The following is a 24693-nucleotide window of genomic DNA, read 5'->3' as shown; positions in this document are numbered from 1 at the left end:
CTTCCTTTCTGGTTGGCGTCACCTCACTTGAGATGACGCCGAATTGATGGCACAGCAACTAAGGCTATATTGCCAGTTAATTTTCGTTTATAGTCCAGTGGACTTTCTTTTCACTTGACTACAAGCGAAAATCTCGCTGTGTGGCTGCGTCGAATCGTCAAAGTACGGCTGAAAATCCTTTCTTTCTTGCGAAATACTCGAATTTTCCCCGGACTAACACGATGCAACGTGCTCACCCGTTGAGAGTTTCACCGGAAGTGTTTATAACTCAAAAAGTAAACAAAAGATCAAAGAAAACAATAGTGTGTTCTAGCTGACAGAAAGACCTTTCATTTGCAACCAGTCCGATCATTAGAATATCCTGTGTTTTCTGTTGGTAAGCTTCAAATAACTGTTTATTCAGACGTTTGTATGTGCTATTTATTGCCACATATCGTGAATGAAGGTTATCAATTCTATTTTTCGAATATTTCCTCAGAGCGGATCTTTTTGCAGTTTTCAATTGTTTGAGTCTCTCGCATGACCATTTAGGCTGAAGGGTGTGAGACTTTATAACTTTCGGCACAAATTAATCAATGGCATAGAGAAAGACATGGCTGATTTTTTCAGCAGCTTGATTGGTGTTCGTTAGCAAAAGCAAAACTCTCTTTTTACTGTAAGGTGCTACCTCCGCTTCTATTGCATTTTGTCAACTGGATGAGTTTATTGTAGCCAAATAGCTTTTTATTCTTGCACTCTTAATGTATGCATCTTATCGACAAACGAATGTTTAATATTTCTTACGGTAGTTGATACTAGTGATTTATTAATATTTTCGTGAATAAATAATTTCACGGTTAAATGAATAAATTATGAGACACATGCTCATGCTAGTCTTCTTGCCTGGCGCCCTTTTTAACACTGACTCTCTGTCGTAATTATTTCACCAAATACAGCAGACATCCGATTTTGTGAATTGTAAATGTTGCTTCACCTTGCGGAAACGATCAGTTGATCTTTCAGGGTTGCGCCTCATAGCAGTGTATAAATACATTGGTCCGCATTAACTTTACGATCACAATTATCGTGTACAGTATCTGAAGTTGTGAACCCCACTATTTTTTATTACTCCGATCTTGGAAAGCTTTTAAGAATCGCTAGCTATTGCCTGCGATTTGGTCGAAACAGCAAACGTTCAAATGAACGTGAAAGTGTTGTTGGCCCTCTGCATCCTACGGAAGTTGATGCCGCATTGAAATCGCTTATACGATCGGTGCAGTCTGTTGAGTTCGCAGAGGAAATTCGTTATCTTGTTTCAACTCCTCGACGGGTCCTTACAAGCAAGAATAGAAAACTGAAATCATCAATAAAAGCTTACAATCCGGTTTTGGATGAGACTGGACTCCTGCGAATATCAAGACGGCTGGTGAACATGCGTGTTTCTTTGGATACAAGAGCGCCAATTTTACTTCCTGCAAATCATCACTCAACATTGCTAATCGCTCGCTCTATACACATTAGAACCCTCCACGGAGGACCAACACTTCTTCTCGCTACAACGAGACAAAGGTTCTGGTCAGTACGAGGAAGAGACTTGGCTCGCTCTCCGCACCATGGAGGATTGTGGGAGGCGGGTGTGAAATCATTCAAGCATCATTTTCGTCGAATCTTGGGAAACAGATCTTTTACACTCGATGAGATGTCTACACACAAATAGAATGTGTTCTTAATTCTCGACCACTCGACCACTGAGTCTGACCCCTGGACATTTTTTAGTTGGGGAGCCGCTGTATTCTATTCCGGAGCCTGACTACACCGAAAAAAAACCTAATAAGCTCAAACGGTTTCACGAGATGAAACGAGGAATTCAGGATTTCTGGAAGCGGTGGTCCCGTGATTATGTCAGTGAATTGCACCAACGGTCAAAGTGGCAACCCGAATAAAAAATATTGTAGAAAAACAATACGATTTGATGTTACAAAACCTGCCACAATTTTGCTTTAACAATTGAAAAATATTTAAATGTATTGTTATACACTATTCAATTATTTGTGACAATGCTTTTTACAATCGAATGTATAGGTTGTTAAGTATCGTAACAATTCAAATCATAAAGTTTTCTAATACATGTTTTCTTGGAAAACAATAGAATGTACAGTTTACATATTGTTTGAAACACCACGTATACAATAAATTAAATTGTAGAATCGTAGGAACAATATATTGAATCGTTGGAAATGAAAAAAAATCTTGTCAAGACACTAGAGATGGTCGGGTATCGGGTATTTTACCCGAAACCCGACCCGTACCCGTACCCGACGGGTTTTTGGTCGGGTACGGGTAAAAATTTTTATTTTCAATCGGGTACGGGTCGGGTACGGGTAAAAAATTTTACTGCTCACTCGGGTACGGGTCGGGTACGGGTAAAAAAATTTACCGCTCACTCGGGTACGGGTAAATTGTTTTTTCGGATCGATTACCCGACCATTTGTACTTCACAGAAATATGTTTACACGTTGACGAGATTTTGGTCTCTGTTTAGATGTTCTTATTATACGGGAGGCGAAAACTTTATCTTTCGAAATATATAGGAAGCCAACCAATACAGAGCGAGTTATACCTAATATTTCCAACCATTCGGGGAAAAAATCGGGGGTATACAAAATTTCATGTTCTCATTGTGATAAATTATACATTGGTCAAACAAAGAGATCATTAGATATCCGTTTCAAGGAACACATAGCGGAAATAGGGAAAGCATCCAAGGATCTGGAACGGGGTTTATCACACCATTTCAAGTCGAAAGTAGCTGAGCATGCCTTTTCCGAAAACCATGATTTCACTACAAATGACATAAAAATTTTAAGACAAATTTCCAACCCATGGAAATTAGATTCGGCAGAAAGTCTGGAAATTTTCAAACATAATTCCACTTCTCTACTAAACAGAGACCAAGGAAATAGGTCTTCCTGGCTCTTTAAGTTACTACCTACACACAGGGGACAGACAAACATAGAAAACACTTAATCTCTCCCTACCCTAAACAAATTAGATAATTTTTTCGAGGTGTTTATACCTGTTGTAGGAATCTACCTACTTCCTACTTCCTATAAAAGAAACAACATTGCAGCATTCTTTCAATAACTAAACAAAACTATCACACTGAAGATGAATATAAATTGTATTCGAAATGTGCATATGTGATGTGACGTTTATTATACAAGATTTATAGTGTCGTAAGATACATAGTGAATTTGTATAGTGACGTGATATACTTGTAACAGAATTAAATGGTAATATTTAAAAAATTTATCCTTGTATGTTTTTCATTTTTTTCTTCATTTAAAAAAAGTATCAATCATAGTTACGTGAAAAGGTATGTGAATATTTCCCGCCCTACTTTGTTTATAACATATTTAATAAGACACACTGCCTTAGCTCTATGATGTTGCGGTCGGAATCTACTTTTCACGTAGGTTTTGATGGACTGCCATTTTAAAGCTGTTTAATGCACAATCCAGTAAAAATTATTTGATTCATATACTGCCCATACTCGCATATCAGTCTCATATCGATTTTCGCCAATTTTGAGTTAGCTTGAGGAATGGAGTCTTTCCTCAATATACTCTCAGAAATTGCAATTAAAGTTGAGGGTTTGTTCAGTAAAATATAAAAAAATATCAACTCATTTCTGTGTCCCATATGCTAAAGTACCCGCATATCAGTCCCATTCAGTGCAAAATTTCAATAATTTCATTTGTTGCAATATTGGAACAGCAAAGGTGTATTACCGATATTTCATGTAATAATACCAAGATTTAGCATTAGGGAGCAAAGCAAAGTCTTGGCATTACATTCCTTTCGTGGAATTGGGCCTTTCTGTTTCAACAGACTTCGCAGCCGATTCTTAGCGTACAGAATCATTGCATGGCTAGTACTATGGATCCTACTGACACTAAGAATCCTTCCAGGTCGGGACTCGAACATACGACAGCTGGCTTGTAAGACCAGCGTCCTATGCATTGAACCGCCAACCCGGGACCAGCATTAGGGAGCACAATAAATAAAAAAAATCGGAAATAAACTTTTGATCGTCTTTTTCTCAACATGCCGATTTTCCATATGGGACTGATATGCAAGGATGGGCAGTATATAAAATGTAGTGTAGTACTCATATCACATTCAGATACCAGAAAACTGTTATTTTAAATATTGGTTGGAGATTTTCAAAATTTTCATAAAAATCATTAGGATTCTTACCATAAAAACATGAACATTTAATTCAGAAAATCTGCATAGAAGTTCTTCTTATTCTGCACTTCTGGGTGGTGTCACCTCACTTGAAATGACACCGATTGATGGCACAGCAAATTGGGCTATATTGCTAGTTAATTTTCGTTTCTTTTCACTGGACAACAAGTGAAAATCTCGATGCGTGACAACGTGGAGTCGCAAAAGTAAGGGTGAAAATCTTTTCTCGCGAAATACTCAAATTTTCACCGTTTTCACTCGTTGAGGGTTCCACCGGTTCAATGGCTGTAAAAAACCACCAGCTACCGATAACATCGTGGGTGTGGGTTTGTGAGGCTACAAAACGGGCATAGTTGACAGATTAATTTAAATCAAAATCATAATTCATTTTGCTTTGTAGTAAAAAATTGCAACCAAAAAAATTTCCCACGAATGTTCAAACTACTTACACTTGAAGGACTCACTGTGAATTTTTATTTGTGTGTCAAGATCAGGCGCGTAGCCAGAGAAAATTTTCGGGGGGGGGGGGGGGTGGGTTTAGAACATGGTGATAAATCAACACATGTACAATTTATATCACAATGTTTCCCATGGGTTATAATTTTTTGTTTCGGGGGGGGGGGGGTATTTGAACCCCTAAAACCCCCCACTGTGTACGCGCCTGGTCAAGATAATGAGCACGCTTACTTGTGGTTCTAAAGAATTGGATCAAAAGTCGCACTGTTTCGTAAAAACCATACCTACCCAAAATTGAATACAACGGGTATTACGACATTTTGGGTAAATATACTTTTCGAAAAATTTGAGTTGATATTACTCCCTTTTGTTCACATTTGTAAATTAGTATAAAGTACCAAAGACATTGAACATCTACAGGGTCCGCCATCTAACATTTATTTTTGAACTAGCGGTTATTTCGACATTGGTAACCTCAATGTCACTTCTGATTTGACAGAAACTTAGTTGTATCCTTCCGCTGAACGAAAATGGTTTGCATGTTTAAAAAAAAGTTACATTACATTATTCATGCTTCACATTGTATTTATATGTTTAAAAGTAAACAAGCATTTTAATGTATTTTTCTTACCAACTAGAGCCTGATACGGCTCGATATCTAAAACACTTTATTTTTTCCATACTGAATTTTGGTAAAATTTTTACTACTCATTCGGGTCGGGTACGGGTACAGGTAATTTTTAATCGGGTACGGGTCGGGTACGGGTAAATTTTTTTTTTTTTTTGGGTACGGTTCGGGTACGGGTAATTTTTTTGTATTATTGATCGGGTACGGGTAATTTTTTAAATTTTTAATCGGGTACGGGTCGGGTACGGGTAATTTTTTTTGCTGATCACTCGGGTACGGGTCGGGTTCGGGTATAAGAATTTCTATACCCGACCATCTCTACAAGACACAATAAAATGTATTGTAACCCATATATCTAATCTTAAATCAATTGTTTATGCTGTAAAATCAATGGTTTATTTTTTTACGGGAATACGTCCGTGATGAAGTCAAGGTGGGATCATTAGTCCTATTGAAGCAAGAAAACCCGCCACCATTACAGTGGAATCTCGGTCGCATAGTGACAGCTACTACGGGAGATGATGGACATATGCGAGTTGTAGAGGTTCGCACTGCTAAAGGAATCTACAAACGCGCTATGACTGAAGTTTATCTCCTTCCTCTGGATGCTCATGAATCAGTTAGTTCCAAGCGATCAACCATGAGTATTAAGGATAGAAGTTATGAACAATGTTGCAAATATTCTTCGTGTAACTAATTCATTCACGCATCCTTGCTGTGATTATACTGCCTTCGAATATGCCAGTCTCGAACAACGTTGAACTATTCACTGCTCGAAAGAGAGAAGGGTGCAAAAGGAATAAGCAATAATCGTAGAGAACCCGAATATACTAATCCATTCTTCGCTGCTGGTATACATCGTGCATGTTCGTTTTATACATTCGTTTGTCATTCGTTCATTTATTTTATTTTTCGAATTGGTTCGAATAGCGTCACGGCGAAGATCGTTGGTTTCCATTCTTCGCAAAGCATTCTTCATCTAATAAATTCATCTTATCTCGTTGGATAGCAGTAATGGGATAATGCTGGAATATGGTTCATCACATACACATAAGACTATGGTAATAGTGCGGGGGAAACATCTTAATTTGCATGTTTCAAAGACAGCACGAACGATCATCGCGAATTAGGTTTGGCGATGATCGCTGTATGAATATTCGTTCGATATTCGCGTGTAGTCATTCGGGGGTATGTCCAATGCGAATAACAACTGCAAGGAATAGATATTCGTGCAAGTAACGAAGCAGCGTCGGCTTCGTTCGCGCCCGAATATACGGACAAGTCCGAATACAAGAACGATTATCGAACAAAGGCGAAGGAAAGCGAACGATGATCATAGACATTCGTTGTATTTTTGATATTCGAGCAACATTGGTTATGAATAGTTGAAACGGACCGTTTCACGGGAGGCCTGTGTGTGTTAGTACAACTAACATGTCTAGCTCCGTTTGCATAAAATTAAAGTTGCATAAATGATTAAAATGTGATTTGTAATAAAACACTTACCTTAAACATAATTTGTTAAATATACCTACCATACAAATACCTACCTAACTGTAATACACTTACATTGCGCTCGATTGCGTTGCTCATACTTACCTACTGTCAAATCAAACTGAATACACTTTTACTTTTTTGTTTGAACTGTCGAAGAGGGAACAAGCATTCCTTTGCACAAAAAGAAATCTCCCTGCTGAGTATAAAAGTTTTTTTTTCTTACGAAAGTTATCGTCGTTGTCGGAGTACTTCACCGTTTAGTCCGTTCTTGCCGAGTCCCGTGAGAAAGATTGGAATTATCGTCAACAGTTTCTTTGGAAGAGTGTATTCAAGTTCCAAGATCTATTAGATGAATGATAAAATACTTCTTATGGTTAGTACGTATATGAAGCTCTTAGTTATAATTGTTTTAAAGAGTGAGTTTGTGGACTACTTAGGAATAAACAAATTAAACATATATTTTCTTGGTGGCACCAATAAACCAATAAAGTATTATTAAGAATTAGCTCTTGGTTATGAAATCTGAGACATTCAATTTAGTAATAGTTTGAATTTCGTAAATGATGATTTTTTCCATACTGTGGGATATAAAGGTATGGGTATTTTCTGAACGGGTTTGGTGAGTAGATGTTTTATATTTTTGTTTTCCGCATGTAGAAATTCGATGATGGTACCACCATTCATCTCAGCTTCAGTAGCCATCTCATATACTAAAACCATAAGTTAGAGTCAGATCTGCTGTCTCTAACTCGTAGAGCTACATTGACTGTATAGTTTATGTAACAATTCGGAGCAATCAGTTCGAGATTGTAACAAATCCGCCATTGTATATATTGTATATTCTACATGATCCTTGTATTTAAGTTTTGAATGGAACAGAACTCCTAAGTCCTTGATAGTCGATTCTCGTTTGAGAATAGTTTGGGAAATGGTATAGTTGAACACAACTACTGTAATTATAAACATATATGAGGAAGACTTAATTTCATTAAAATATGTATTAAAGTAGATATTAGTTGTTCTGATTATAATATACATACTTTTTCAGATAACACTATAGCGGCAACGATGACTTCCTATAACGTTGAGCAACTACCATCCCCTTTTAGTGTTTTAGGAGAAGGTAAGTTGAACAGACGTACCTAATAAAGTATTATTAGGTGTGTAGGGCTGAAAAATCATCAGTTGTACTTAAACACCCAACTAAAATCTCAATCATGTTAAAATTAATACACATTACAATAACAAATTCAAATAAAAATGTGGCATAGATGTAATTAACACATTTCTGATATATTCGAATGAATCTTGAATGTTTAGGATCTATCAAAAATTGCTTATTAAATTAGATCAGAGAAGGAAAAGTTCATTAAATGAGAAGAGATAAGCACTATTAAATCACTAGGTGGATTAAGTCGTCTTTTTCGAAGATTTCCTGTATGAGTTAGAAAAGTTGATCTTACAGTCAACCGGGGACAAGAATTGCAGTCTGTTTCCCGTTGTTACCTGGTTTGCGGTTCAATGCATAAGGCGCTGGGCCTACAAACAAGTTGTCGTATATTCGAGCCCCGACCTGGAAGGATTCTTAGTGTCAGCAGGATCGTAGTACTAGCCATGCAGTGATTCTGTACTGTACTGAATTAGGTGTGTAGGGCTGAAAAATCATCAGTTGTACTTAAACACCCAACTAAAATCTCAATCATGTTAAAATTAATACACATTACAATAACAAATCTAAATAAAAATGTGGCGTAGATGTAATTAACACATTTCTGATATATTCGAATGAATCTTGAATGTTTAGGATCTATCAAAAATTGCTTATTATATTAGCTCAGAGAAGAAAAAGTTCATTAAATGAGAAGAGATAAGCACTATTAAATCACTAGGTGGATTAAGTCGTCTTTTTCGAAGATTTCCTGTATGAGTTAGAAAAGTTGATCTTACAGTCAACCGGGGAAAAGAATTGCAGTCTGTTTCCCGTTGTTACCTGGTTGGCGGTTCAATGCATAAGGCGCTGGGCCTACAAACAAGTTGTCGTATATTCGAGCCCCGACCTGGAAGGATTCTTAGTGTCAGCAGGATAGTAGTACTAGCCATGCAGTGATTCTGTACGCTATGAATCGGCTGCGAAGTCTATTGAAACAGAACGGCCAAATTCCACGAGAGGAATGTAATGCCAAGACTGCTTTTTTCCCGCAGTGAAATTATTTTATGTTATTAAATGCTCAGCCAGTGATTGCTTGTCGGAATTGTTGCGGCAAAGCATGGTTCGTTTGTGGTGGGGAGGTATGGTTTGTTAGATTATTAGTAACCGTCTTGTACGCCTTGCAACTTGTATCCTGTCAATTTGAAGGAACTCATTTCAATCCCATTCGCTTTTAATCATTTTAAAATGTTCTATTTATTCGATCTTGTTTCTGATTTGAGGAAACAGGTCGATAGACACCGAATATAAAATAATGATTAGATCCACTGTATAAGGTGCATAACGTGTATGAACACTTGAATAAGTGTAAGGGAGTGTAAGGTAAACAACCAAGTTGTGTTTGAGTATTGCTCGTGACCAATCATTGGTTTTTTTACTTGCTTTCATATATCCGAGTCATCGTTAGATTTATTTCGTCAATAAAACCGATTTCTTCAACGTATCGACTTCAAGCTGAATAGTGTCGTGAACATATTTTGCTGTATTTTCGGAAAAAAATTCATCGTTTCGTACGAAGGTGCTCTTGTGTACGAAAACACAATGGAGGTCGTATTGTTGTGTAACGCTTGTGCTTGCGAATTGAATGTGGAAGATAAAATTATTTGCCGAGGTTTCTGTCGCTCATCTTTCCACCTGAAGTGCGCTAAACTTTCCACGGTCGAAAGAGACTTAATCGTCTCTAAAACCAACATGCACTGGATGTGTAATGCCTGTACTAAGATAATGGAAAACGCAACATTTCGTAACGCAATATTATCAACCAATTCGGTCCAGCAGTTAATAAATGATGAACATCTTAAAACACTGCAGGAGCTGAAAAGGGAGATAGAACAAAACACAGCAAAAATAAACCAAATTCTAAATCATACGACCGTAAGTAACACTACACCACATCGGATTTTTGATATTACCACTGGCCAAATTGTTAGAAAAAAACGGCGACTGCTGGATGCTGTGGAAAGTAGTTCCAGTTCGAACCGTGAATTTGTCGGTATAAAAGATACGGTACCGGGTGTTACAGTCCCCCTTGCTGCAAAACTGTCTGAGAGTGAACATTTTTGGATGTATCTTTCTGGTTTTGCACCCGAAGCCACTACTGAGCAGGTAACTGACTTAGTAAAGCATAACCTTAACATCGACGATACTATAAACGTAACAAAGTTAGTTCCGAAAGGCAAAAGTCTCAATGAACAACTTTCGTCTCGTTTAAAGTGGGAATCGGTCTGCAGTACAAAGATACGGCATTGTTAGCGGAGACATGGCAAAAGGGAATCACGTTCCGACAATTTGATTTTGATCGCAAAACAACGACACGCACTTCTTTTCGCTTTCAACCGTCACAGAGTGAATCAGCAGTCAACCAATAGGTCGCCGCTACGAACAAACCCCAACCGGATTCACAGCTCAATTCCCGTTCGAGACCGAAGTATCGAGTCCGTTGATGAACCACCGTCCGATTCCGCCCCACACTCATTTACACTTTACTACCAGAACGTAAGAGGTCTTCGCACGAAAACAAACGATCTGTTTTTAGCACTTACAGAGTGCGATTACGACGTCGTAGTACTAACGGAAACATGGCTGCACGAAAATATCACAAGCAGTGAAATCACCAAAAACTACTGTTTATATCGATGTGATCGAAATTCCGATACCAGTTCATTTCAACGAGGTGGCGGGGTGTTAATCGGTGTAAAAAGAGAACTGAATAGCTCCTCCGTCACAATAGAAAACAGCCAACAACTAGAACAAGCGACCGTTCGGATAAAACTAAAATTTTTCTCTCTTTTCATCTGCACAATCTATCTTCCACCGAACTCAGACGTTGCATCGTACCAAGCGCACTCCTCTTGTGTTAACGATCTCTTCACACAAGCAGCCGAAAATGATGGTATTATTGTTATGGGTGACTACAACTTGCCTCACTTAGATTGGCAGTTTGAAGAAGATACTAATTCACTGTTGCCAGTTAATGCTTCATCGGAACATGAAATTGTATTAGTTGAAAAGTTGTTATCCAGTGGACTGCGACAGATCAACAATTTCATAAACGCTAATGGTCGATTATTAGATCTAGCGTTCACCAATGATCCAGAGTTGATTGATTTACTTGAACCACCTATGCCACTGATGAAAGTCGACCGTCACCATAAACCATTTCTGCTTCACCTACAGTTCGCAGATGCTCGTGTCTCAGACCAAAACGAAACAACTTATGATTTCAGTAGGACTGACTATTCTAATCTGAACGAAGTGATATCCGAAGTTGATTGGGCTGAAATTATACGAGGTGATACTATCGATGATGCCGTTTCATTATTTTATTCAAAATTGTACGAAATCATTGGAAATAATGTATCAATTAAACAACGTTTTCGTCGGAAAAAATTCAACCAACCATGGTGGAGTTCTGAACTTCAACATTTGCGCAACCGATTGCGGAAGGCGAAGAACCGTTATTTTAAAACCAAATCCACACGGCACAAAGCCGAGTCACGTGAAATAGAACGTCAATATAACTCTTTCCATGTGTCTTGTTTTCGCAATTACATACAGCAAATCGAAAGCAATGTGAAGGATAATCCAACATTATTTTGGAAATACGTCACTAGCCGCAAAAAATCGAACGGTATACCTATAAACGTACGCTACAATGGTGAATCTGCTGAAACATCACTAGGCACTGCTAACCTATTCTCGTCCTTCCTTCAAAGTGTGCTAAGTAACAACTCACCACATTTGTCAGAACCGTACTTGAGTGGTTTGGCCCATTAAAACCTGGACATACCACGCTTAGTTTTTGGTCTCCCAGACGTCACTAGAAAGCTGTTGACGATTGATGCCTCGAAAGGTGCTGGACCGGACGGACTACCTCCTTCTTTCATCAAAAACTGTGCAGCCTCTCTTGCCTTCCCAGTATCCATAATCTTCAACCGATCGTTCACCGATTGCGTATTTCCTAGTGCATGGAAAACTGCTTCAATAATTCCGATTCACAAGAGTGGTAGTGTTCACGATGTGAAAAATTATCGCTCAATTTCAATCCTCAGCTGTTTACCGAAAATACTTGAAAGCATGGTTCATGATACCATATATGACTCTGTTCATCACATAATCGCCGAAGAACAACACGGTTTTGTAAGAAAACGTTCTACAACAACAAATTTGATGTGCTACCTTTCCGGTTTAATCGAGAAAATGCAGAAACGGCAGCAAGTGGATGCCATTTACGTCGACTTATCAAAAGCATTCGACAAAGTCCCTCACCGTCTTGCTGTTGAAAAATTTAAAAAAACTCGGATTTCCAGATTGGCTTACTCAGTGGATTTGGACATACTTGACTGGACGCAGCGCTTTCGTACGTATAGGAAACATAACATCCTCATCGTTCGATATATCTTCGGGCGTACCACAAGGAAGCCATCTTGGTCCGTTAATATTCGTTCTATTTATCAACGATCTCTGCAAGGTGATAAAATCCCCAAAATTATTATACGCACACGATTTGAAGATTTTTCGCAGTATTATATCTATACTGGATTGTTACGCACTGCAATCTGATATTGAAACACTTATCGATTGGTGTAATATCAATGGCATGGAGATCAACATTCGTAAATGTAATGCTGTCACATTTTCTCGTTTACGTACTTCAACTGTTTTCGACTATAAAATTTCCACAACAAGTATTGAACGAGTCACTATAATAAAGGATCTTGGAGTCTATTTGGATAACAAACTACGCTTCTCGGAACACGTCGGACTAATCACCGCGAAGGCCTTTTCCATGTTGGGTTTCATCCGTCGGAATACACAGTCGTTCGAAGACATCTATTGCCTAAAAACTTTGTACTGTTCAGTTGTTCGCAGTATTTTAGAATACGCCGTTCCGGTATGGGCACCGTTCCATTGTGTCCATATCAGAAGAATTGAAAGCGTGCAAAGGAGCTTCATACGATACGCACTACGTCTACTGCCTTGGTCGGATCCCGTTCATCTCCCCTCTTACGAGGATCGCTGTCGACTCATCAATCTACCAACACTGGAAAGCCGGAGACATATAATCGTGTAACTTAATTGAATGGTTAGAATGATTAGACGGAGCATAATATTCTGGTGTAATATTGCTTCTTAGAACGACGTAGACAAAATCCAGACTAAGTGTATCAATGCAATGCAAAGCGATTCGTTATGCAGTATCAATTTGAAGAAGTCGTTGTCCCACCAGCAATAAAACGCGTCAACAGATTCAAAATTAAATTCTGAAACTTATCTTAAAGCGGCCTTCTTGGTTTAGTAGTATAAATTAGACTTATATACAGAACTATTAAATGCAATATCATATCAGGAATCAGAACTTTTTCGCTCAAGTGTCACGTTCCCTAGTTATTTGGAGATTTGTGCCTTGCCGTAGCTTCTCATCAACTTCCTGATGGGAAGTGAAGGATAAAAGGAATATGGAAGGGAATCGGGAAGTGGATGAGGTGGGAAAACAGCACAAAACATAAAGAAATAAATCGTTCTGCATCCCCGAAAGGATGCTGAACGATCTGTAGGTGCCAAAAATGCATGGTTAATAAAACCTCCAACCCCCGAGAGGATTTAGAGATTTTACAAAAGCGACACTATTCTGCATTCCCGGAAGAATGCAGAAAGATTCGCATTATGTATGAGCAGAAGTAAATTCGGCACACCATAAAGGATGTCAAACAATCTGCTAAAAACATATTCAAGGTGAATACAGAAATTCAGATTTAAATCTGATTAAAATGCTTTTGTCTGAGCGCAAGTTTGCAAATGCGCCAGTTGCTGGCACGTTTGGATGCATCCCAAGAACGAATCTTGTGCTTTATCCAACTAGTTGAAAGTGGTAAAACTGGTTCCGGACCAACGAAATCATTCGTTGCACCAGCTTTAGTCAACTTATCAGCCCATTCATTTACAGTAATACCAGAATGGCCGGGTACCAAGTTAATGAGACTGCTCTAGCCTCATTTCACGACAGTAGACACCAGCACCAGCACGACCATTCAACAGAGAACCGTCCGTATAATAAACTATGTGTTCATCAAGTTGTCGTTCCAAATAACCAGTCAACCATTCCTCATGAAGAGGATAGCTCACATTGAATGTTTTGAACGGAAAACTGCATGTGAGAGTAAGGTCACTAGGAGTGAGTAAATACTGAGACGTGAGACCACAAGCGAGTGTGGCTAGTAGCATAATCTATAGGGTTACTGTTCCAAAGCCCTGTAACCTTAAGACGGTATGCACAAGATAATGCTTCTTGTTTTAGTAACACGTGTAGTGGTTTAATGCACAGTAGTGCTTCTAGAGCAGCAGTAGGAGTTGTCGTGAATGCTGTCATCGCCATTAGGACCATCCTTTGGAGATGATTGAGCTTCGACTGAACTGTCGCGACTTCTCCTTTCTGTCTCCATACAAGACATCCGTATGCTAAAATTGGTCTAACTATAGTTGTGTAGATCCAATGAATGTATCTGGGTTTGAGTCCCCATGATTTTTCAAAAGCTCGTCTGCATTGGCCGAAAGCCATGCAAGCTCTTTTAATCCTGAAGTCAATGTGAGCAGGCCAATTCAGTTTTGGATCAAGAATAACTCCGACGTATTTAACTTGATCAACCACAGTGACCTCTGAACCGAAGAACTGTAACGGACGAGCTCCTGTGATTCTCCTACGATGAGTGAAAAGCACCATAGATGTTTTGCCCGGATTTACAGATAATCCAACCTGACAACACCATTGTTGAACAGATCGCAGGGCTTGCTGCATAAAATTGAAGAGAGTTTTAATGCTTATACCGGTCATCAATATATGATAATCGTAGGCATTAGCCGGAAATTCAAGGTTATTAAGTTTCCTTAACAAACCATCAGCGACTAGGTTCCATAAAAGTGGGGATAGTACACCACCTTGAGGACACCCACAGACACTTAGCTTTCTAATCTCTGCTTGCCGAAGCAATGGCGATTGAAGACAATGTCGATGTCGGGAAGTCGATTGCTAAGCATTGCGTGTATCCAGTAAGGGGAAAACCCAAGATATTCCGTTCACGACTGCATTGTTTAACCTCCTGCAGCCATTCAGTTCTCGGCATGAAAATACACGTTGACTTAGGAGTTCGTATTTTTGTGGCCTATTTGACATGGAACAGGAAACCAGTGGATCAATTCTTGGTAAAAAATAATTCCGCCGGATGCCACACGGCTTACCTGTCTGGTGGACTTATACCACCGGTACAGGTGAACCGTAGCATTATTCTTAGCCAGTTGGGAAACCGCTACCGACACTACAAATCTATCTAGGCTGCTCAGAAAGGGAAGTTGACATTGATGGACAACTTCCATAGATGGCCGAGCAGCCAAAGCAATTAAATGCAATATCATATAGTATCAAAGATGAACTCAAGATAAGCTGACCTGCAATTTTACATGTATCGTTTGAATAGAATTGAAATTGAAAGTATTCAAAAACCTAATAATGTAAAAATTTGTAGAAAGGAATCAAAAATGAAAGAATCAGACCATGTCAGTTTGGAGCGATATCAAACTACAGTCAAGCAACGCGAAATCGAACTACAGTGCGCAGTGTTGCTATTTTGGCGCGCAAATTTCTCTCCCCTTCTTCTATGAACGAAATTCGATGCGGACTGTGAGAGCTGGATATCTTGTTAATATGATGTCTGATAGAATCAGTTATCATGAATGAATCTAATTGTCAATTTTATCATTCGCTAACAATCTAAGCGATTGAACTAGGGCAATTTTGTAGTTAGTCGCTTGAAAAAGTTTTTAGTTTAGTGTATCATTATCATTATCATCTTTATTTTTGTATTTATTATGCGAACCCTAGAAATGTTTCATTTTTAATGTAATTGGGCTCGGTCATGCCTTGCATACAAGCCTTTAATTTTTTTTAAACGAATTAAAATCAATCGTGCAACTTATCACTGTTGAGTTTCTCAATAGTACCGAAAAAATCATAGGAGAACAACTCTAGAAGTTTCAAAAATGATTGCTGCACAATCGTTTTAGAAACTGCACCACGTTGCACTAGCATTTATTCAAGTTTTGAAAATAATATTCCCATATTTATATAAAATAAGAGCAACTCTCACGATTGTACAACTTATCAAGAACCTGGATATGTTGTAATTGTGGTTTAACAATTCTAAAATGAATGCATAGACAATGTGTATTTCGGAATGCTTAAAGGTTTAAAAAATCAGTTGTGGGGAAAAGTTAAGCGGAATGGTGCTTTCCGTAAAAAGAAAAAGATTTTGTTGAGTCTGGCAATGGATCTTGTTGTGAAGAGTCAAGCGCAGACGAATATCGAGTTAACAGCTATTCAAAATAATATTCCTACCATTACAAGAACACAGGAACGGTGTAATTTCTTCACACTAAATAATTGGTTTTCGAATGATCAACACGAAAATTTTCATAGTAATAATGAATAAGTGGATGCAAACGTTTTCAAACGATATAAGAGCAGTATGTATAATTTGAAAGAAGATCAAAGAATCATGGGCTATTGACCACCAGATCAAACACACAGCTCCAAATTCTCTACTAAAAATTCTCAAATCCGTATAATGTACTTCCGACTGATGCTAGAACCCTTATGAAAACACCTTATGATGAGATGGGTGGCAGTTATTGGCACTAAGGACTACGAAAGGTACTCGAACATGTGTTGACGTCCAAAATAAACCAAACTATAAACAAGATTTCTTTAAATGTGAATATTGATAGGCTTCAAATTAGTAATAGTTCTACGGCATCTCTACGGCCAATTCTAGTGAATATTCATAAGTTGGAAGTGGTATCCCACACATTGTTGGAATATTTACTGGTTCAAGTATAAAAATACATATTATTTAAGAAAAATGGTTTAAAATTAATATAAATCTTTCTAGGTAAATAAAAAAATGTTAACTCGTTCCTACTTCCCTTTGTTGAAGAATTGAACGTTGTACTAAAACAAGGGATCCACATACACAGTCGTAAAATAGAGGTACACTTGAGATGCTTCATTTTCAGTACGCCACCGATAATGTTCCATCCACAACTGAGTCTTTTGATGTTTTACGACACTCAGATCTATTAATGGATCAGGACACTGAGTCTATGAATCAATTGGAATTCAATGAAAGTAATGCAATGCATAACATACCGACAGCTGTAACAGAACCGAACAACGGCTGTCGAGTATCTCGCAGCGGTCGTGCTATCAATGCCCCCATTCACTACGGTGAATGGCAGTTCTAAGGAAGGAGTTTTTTTTTTATAAACAGAAAGTGTGTAATAATTACTTGATTTGGAACCACCCTGTATTTTCATTTAGTTCCACACAAATGTTCTTAGAGAAACCAATACATATATACATCTAACGATAGGTACTGTATAACATTACCGTCGGTCAGTTGAATGTAGAATACCGAGTAAAAAAGACGCACAATTGAAACAATAGGCTAGGTACAACAAATTTGTAGTTTATTATTTTTGAAAACTTTTAAGTATAAAGATATCTGATTCGTCACGAAATTTAATAAGAGACAATTGCAGCAATAATAATAATATTAATAGTATCGCTAAAACATTTGGTTGGTAAAGGACTGGACAATGCGCAATTCAGGCCCCAATGTGGTTCTTAGCCTCTTGTCCAGTAACTCCTATCCCTACCTCCCCGCGGTGCCGGCTGGGGTACGAGCAACCATAGGAAAGATCGGGTAACCAACCCCGGTGGGACCTTGGTCGTATGCTGATAGGGAAGGGGGTCCTCTTTAGAGGATGTCGGAGCGTCTGTACTCCATGTTAGGAGCGGCTTCAAACAGCGTCTGTTCTGGTATCCAGCGGCTGAGTAAGAAATGCTGTATCCCGTCCAGCTAAATCCAAGGTGGCAACCCCACCAACGGGATCGTCCTAGTGCTAGTTGGGACGTTAAACAGAGCAAGCACGATGATCCTCCGGCGAGACGGGGGGTTGGCGCAGGCCTAATAAGCCGCCCGTGAAACACCTATTACGAATGATACAGGAGAGAATAGGATCCGGAAAAATCGGCATAGACCCACGCAACGAAAAAAGGACTACGATTGGAAACTTGGAACATGGAACTGCAAGTCGCTAGGTTTCGCAGGCTGCGACAGGATAACTCGGTATCCCGTAGAAAAAAGCGCCAACAGGAAGACCGAGATCGCGAAGCGATGGAACAGCTGTTCCGTGCTAATGACACAAGGAAGTTCTACGAGAAGGTGAACCGTTCGCGCAGAGGCCATGTGCCACAGGCCGATATGTGCAAGGACACCATCTTCTCACGAACGACTGTGAGGTGATCGAGAGGTGGCGGCAGTATTTCGACGAGCACCTCAATGGCGATGTGGCGGAATACGAAAGTGGCGGCGCGGTAACGAACTTGGGAACGCGTGCGGAGGACGATAGACTGCCAGTCCCAAATTTCCAAGAAGTGGAGGAGGTGGTAAGCCGGTTGAAAAATAATAAGGCCGCTGGCGTTGACCAACTACCAAGCGAGCTACTAAAACACGGTGGTAATGCACTAGTGAAAGCACTGCACTGGGTCGTTACCAAGATCTGGGAGGACGAGATTTTACCGGAGGAATGGATGGAAGGAATCGTGTGTCCCATCTACAAAAAGGGCGATAAGCTGGATTGCTGCAATTACCGCGCGATAGGTACTCTCCCAAATCTTATGCCGTCGACTTTCACCGATTGCAAACGAATTCGTGGGACAATATCAGGCAGGATTTATGGGCGAACGCGCTACTACGGACCAAGTGTTCGCCATCCGCCAGGTGTTGCAAAAGTGCCGCGAATACAATGTGCCCACACATCACTTATTCATCGATTTCAAATCAGCCTACGACACAATCGATCAAGAACAGCTACGTAAAATCATGCACGACTACGGATTCCCGGACAAACTGATACGATTGGTCAAGGCTACGATAGATCGAGTGATGTGTGTTGTTCGAGTATTGGGGATCAACTCGAGTCCCTTCGAAACTCGCAGAGGGCTACGGCAAGGTGATGGCCTTTCGTGTCTGCTATTCAACATTGCTTTGGAGGGTGTGATAAGAAGAGCGAGGATAGACACGAGTGGCACGATTTTCAGAAAGTCCGTCCAGCTACTTGGTTTCGCTGATGATATTGATATTATAGCACGCAACTTTGAGAAGATGGAAGATACGTACATCGGACTAAAAGCTGAGGCCAAGCGGATCGGACTAGACATCAATGTGTCAAAGACAAAGTACATGAAAGGCAGGGGCTCGAGAGAAGATAACGTCAGCCACCCATTACGAGTTCTGATTGGTGGTGATGAAATCGAAATGGTCGACGAGTTCGTGTACTTGGGCTAACTGGTGACTGCCGATAATGACACCAGCAGAGAAATTCAGAGACGCATATTGTCAGGAAATCGTGCTTACTTCGGACTGCGCAGGACGCTTCGATCGAGCAAAATTCGCCGTCGTACGAAGTTAACTATCTACAAAACGCTGATTAGACCGGTTATCCTCTACGGGCACGAGTCCTGGACAATGCTTGCGGAGGATCAACGCGCACTAGGTGTTTTTGAACGGAAGGTGTTGCGAACCATCTTCGGCGGAGTGCGGATGGAAGACGGTACGTGGAGAAGGCGAATGAACCATGAACTGCACCAGTTGCTGAGAGGACCAACCCTCGTCCAAACGGCCAAGGTCGGGCGGTTACGGTGGGCCGGGCATGTTGTTAGAATGTCGGAGAACAACCCGGTTAAAATGATCCTCGACAATGATCCTACCGGTATAAGAAGAAGAGGCGCACAGCTGGCAAGATGGATCGAGCAAATTGAGGACGACCTGCGGACCCTTCGCAGCTACCGAGGCTGGCGGCGAACAGCAATGCACCGAGTTGAATGGAAACGCCTCCTGTATACAGCAGAGACCCGCGTGGTCTACGACTGAAAGAGTAAGAGTAAGTATCGCTAAAACATTTGCAATTGGCAACGTAGCTGGTCAGATAATGATCTAGGAAGATATTGCTATTGCATTGTGCTACCGTGAATAGAATTCCATGGTTTTCAGGAAAAAATGTTAATAGATACATCACGCTTCGGCAAGGGTTACTCAGAAAATAATAGAAAAAGTGAAATCTTTATCTTTTATATCGATGGAGCAGCCGATATTTTGTTCTCTTCTTCAGATCGCGATCTGGTTGGCTGACATGGGTCAAATCATATAGGTTTTTCAATAGTATACAATTGAAACACTTCAATATTGTTGCATCACACGTTCAAATAGAAAAATTTCAAATCTATTGGTAGTTAGATTATATAAATCTTTCCACAGATCATTGAGCTATGAGCTTTCAAAATACGATAGAGGCAAACAAGTGTCATGTGTTTTCCTCGTTGATATCAAACATTTCAGAAAAGTTGAATTTAGCATTTTTTGAGATTATGTCCCACAAGTGAAAATTTTATCATAAAATTGTAATCATATTTCCGATGGCATGTAGCAATTCGTTAGATACAACAAGAGATATTCACGATCAAAAACTTATCACTCTCTCAGGGGGTAAATTTTAAAAAAACTATCCCATAGTAAAGTAAGTCGTATTCACGACAAAATATTTTGCAAGCCCACCAATGATTTGAAAAGTGTTACCTAGTCTCTGCTTTATAAAAACCAAGGATTTGTGGTGGCATTTTAATTTTAGATGTGGTCGTACTGATGAAAGTGATGCGGAACGCACGGACAGGTCAAATGAAGCAAATAATCCAGAAAAATATTTAGCAAATTCAGAAAATTGTGATGGATTGTCATAAAATCAAAATTCATGTGATCGACCGATAGTATATTTGTAATTTACGCTGAAACCTGAGCACAGAAAAGGTCTTTTCCGGTGCCGCGCTGTCTGGCGCTAAGTTAGAAAAGTTAGACCTGGAACATTATAAGCGACGGATTAACACTCCAAATACCAAGCCCGAAAAAAAGTTGGAACGGTAAACTTGAGCTGTCATAGCTCAACTGTTTTTCAAAGGATCTCAATTTTACACCCTCGAATTTTGTACAGTTCGTAGATTATTTTAAGTATATCATTATTGACAATCGGTTAGGAAAAATCAATGAAAATGTGATTTTCCCCGTTCCAGGTTTTTTTTCAGGCGCAAAAAATGCCCTATCTGCTATCTAATTTTGTTTCCTTTGGCATCAACGTCGCGACTGAATATTGAGAGCTCCAACTTTATCGAGTCATAACTTTGTTGATAGTAAACCGATTTTCAAAATTTGTTCACCATTGGAATGGCACTAGTTTCAGAAAGAAAATGCACTGAAACATTCGTAAAATAGAGTTGTCTACCTTAAGTTATAGAGAAAACTGTAAACAGAAGACCACAAAAAAGATGGGATTTTTTACAATGGTCGTAAATATCTCTGAATTCAAAGCGATGACTTATATATTTTTATACACCATTGGATTGCTAATAAAACCAGTTACAAATAGGGCTAAACTAGCAGTTTTTTATATTAAAAACATCTAAAACTAAATGACAAACACTAAAAAATTTCAAATTTTAGTTATTTTTACAAAATACTTAGAACTTAAAGCGGTGACATACACTTTTTATACACTTAATTATTGTTATTAATACTCACGATTATTTATAACAAATTAAACTCAATGTTCTTAAGGAGAATCTAAAAACAAACGGCATAAATACAGAAATTTTCAAAACTTTTTGCCTTTCTCATATGGAAAGGTTATGTAATCACTGTGAAAACCGACTTTTGAATTTTATTGTGCAAAAAAATGAAAATATGTGCAATAACTTTTCTCAGAGATTGCTGAACCGATTCTCAAAACTTAGATTCAAATGAAAGGTATAATTGTCTTTTACAAAGTTCCTGAATTCCATTTCGATTCAACTTCCGGTTCCGAAATTACAAGGTGATTAGTATAAAAATTACAATTTCAAATTATTTCATCACTTTGCTCAGAGATGGCGTGGCAGATTTAACCAAAATTAGGTTCAAATGAAAGGTCTCATAGTCCTATATAAAACTCCAAAGTTCCATCAGAATGCGACTTCTGGTTCCGGAATTATAGGGTGAAGTCTGTTGAAAATTAATACAGTCACTTAAAGTGGCGAAACAAAAAAAGGCGGGTGGGTAATGTCAGAGACATAACTGGATGTCGTGAATACGAAAACAAATGACATGTTCCTTAACACTTCCGAATATCAAATAGTTGATCAATTGTATGAATTATGCAAGCATTCCCCTTTTCCACATTTTTCGCAAAAACAAAGAAGGCTTCACTTGATCTCGATTACTGTGAATTTCACACAGCGAAAAGTGCAAGAATCTAACCAAACTGTTCTACATTTGCACTAAACTGAGGATATTTTCTTTCGATTTGCGAACAACACATCCTAATAGTTCTTCAGAAAACTTTTAGAGCCATTAGAACGGCTGATTTTTTATAATGCTTTCCAACGATGCTTATTCATCCATCGAAATGACTGGCAGCTGTGACGTAATCACTCTTATCGGAAGCGAAACTAGCTTTGCAAACGGCACAAAATACATCTGCTCGCATTGGCGATAGAATCCAAACTGATTAGATTTTTGTTAGGAGCTTTCTTTTACGTGATTTCGTTTGTAGCATTTTCACTAATGGGCGGTCCTAGCGGCTATAAAAATAGTCGCATACAGAATATTAATGTCGATTATTTTATTTCGCATTTGCAAATTTATTGAAAAAAAACTATCAATATGCTGTAGCGATTCATTTCCAGCATTCAGAAGGGACAAATTGCGTAATTCTCTACGATATTAAACTCGGAACATTTTTCGCAAAAAAAAGCTTCACTTGATCTCGATTACTGTGAATTTCACACAGCGAAAAGTGCACAAATCTAACCAAATTGTTCTTGATTTGCACTAAACTGAGGATAATTACCTGCGGTTTGCGAAAAACAAATCCTAATAGTTCTTTAGAAAAATTTTAGAGCCATTAGAACGGCTGATTTTTTATAATGCTCTCCAACGTTGCTTTTTCATCCATCGAAATGACTGGCAGCTGTGACGTAATCGCTCTTGTCGAAAGCGAAACTAGCTGTGCAGACGACACAAAACACATCTGCTCGCAGTGGCGATAGAATCCAAACTGATTCAATTTTTGTTAAGAGTTTCCTTTATGTGATTTCGTTTGTAGCTTTTTCACTAATGGGCGGTCCTAACGGCTATAAAAATAGCCGCATACAGAATTTTTATGTCGATTATTTCATTTCGGATTTGCATAATTTATTGAAAAAAAACTATCAATATGCTGTAGGGATTCATTTCCAGCATTCAGAAGGGTCAAATTGCGTAATTCTCTACGATATTAAACTCGGAACATTTTTCGCAAAAAAAGGCTTCACTTGATCTCGATTACTGTGAATTTCACACAGCGAAAAGTGCACAAATCTAACCAAATTGTTCTTGATTTGCACTAAACTGAGGATAATTACCTGCGATTTGCGAAAAACAAATCCTAATAGTTCTTTAGAAAAATTTTAGAGCCATTAGAACGGCTGATTTTTTATAATGCTCTCCAACGTTGCTTTTTCATCCATCGAAATGACTGGCAGCTGTGACGTAATCGCTCTTGTCGAAAGCGAAACTAGCTGTGCAGACGACACAAAACACATCTGCTCGCAGTGGCGATAGAATCCAAACTGATTCAATTTTTGTTAAGAGATTTCCTTTTATGTGATTTCGTTTGTAGCTTTTTCACTAATGGGCGGTCCTAACGGCTATAAAAATAGCCGCATATAGAATTTCAATGTCGATTATTTCATTTCGGATTTGCATAATTTATTGAAAGAGACTATCAATATGCTGTAGGGATTCGTTTCTAGCATTCAGAAGGACCAAATTGAGGAACTCACTACGATATTCACCACTTTTGGAAACATTTTTCTTGAACGATTTGTTGTACAGCAGCAGCTATTTTCTTCTCTTCCTCAGAACGCGTTCTGATTGGCTGGTGTTGACATGGGTCAAATGAGATAGGTTTTTCAATAGTGTACTATTGAAATACTTCAATGCTCTTGCTATACACGTTTAAGTTGAAAAATTTCGATTCTATTGGTAGTTAGATTATATAAATCCTTCCACAGATCACTGAGCTATGAGCTTTCAAAATACGAGAAAGGCAAACGCGCCATATGAATTATCCTCTTTGATACTCGTTTATACCAAACATTTCAGAAAAGTTTAATTTTGAACTATTTGAGATTATGTCACACAACTGAAAATTTTATCATAAAATTGTGATCATATTTCCGATGGCATGTAGCAAAAATTATGTTGATTCGTTAGATACAACAAGAGATATTCACGATCAAAAACTTATCACTCTCTCAGAGGGTAAATTTTGAAAAGGCACCCCATAGTAAAGTAAGTCGTATTCACGACAAAACATAAATAAAATTCTAGACTAACCGCGTGACTATTCCAATCGATAGTAATTATCAGTGGACAAATAAAATAAACCGGTTCTGGCTATCCTGATACTAGTCCAATCGATAGTCATTGTCAGTAGACGGCCAAACAAATTGATGTCGGCTTTTCTGATTCCCGGTTTTCGATTAACAACCGGA

The 24693-nt window shown here is 38.8% G+C and overlaps 1 protein-coding gene across 2 annotated transcripts in view; it reads left to right on the top strand.

Annotated features, from left to right (window-relative positions):
• The window catches only part of LOC131440685 (regucalcin-like), an 84346-nt gene that overhangs the window by 13835 nt on the left and 45818 nt on the right, over positions 1 to 24693 (top strand). Inside the window, exons 1-2 of one of the 2 annotated variants that reach the window (XM_058612180.1) lie at positions 6969 to 7184; positions 7860 to 7934. In XM_058612180.1, the coding sequence (XP_058468163.1) occupies positions 7880 to 7934 (55 nt within the window). In that variant the 5' untranslated portion in view covers positions 6969 to 7184; positions 7860 to 7879. Of the gene's footprint in view, positions 1 to 6968; positions 7185 to 7859; positions 7935 to 24693 lie in introns of those variants that run through there. The other variant, XM_058612181.1, reaches the window with a different exon arrangement.

Source organism: Malaya genurostris, chromosome 1, assembly GCF_030247185.1.
Source record: "Malaya genurostris strain Urasoe2022 chromosome 1, Malgen_1.1, whole genome shotgun sequence".
In the NCBI taxonomy this organism is placed as follows: Eukaryota; Metazoa; Arthropoda; class Insecta; order Diptera; family Culicidae; genus Malaya; species Malaya genurostris.
Note: the sequence above shows the minus strand (reverse complement) of the source record. Positions and strands in the feature narration are given on the sequence as shown.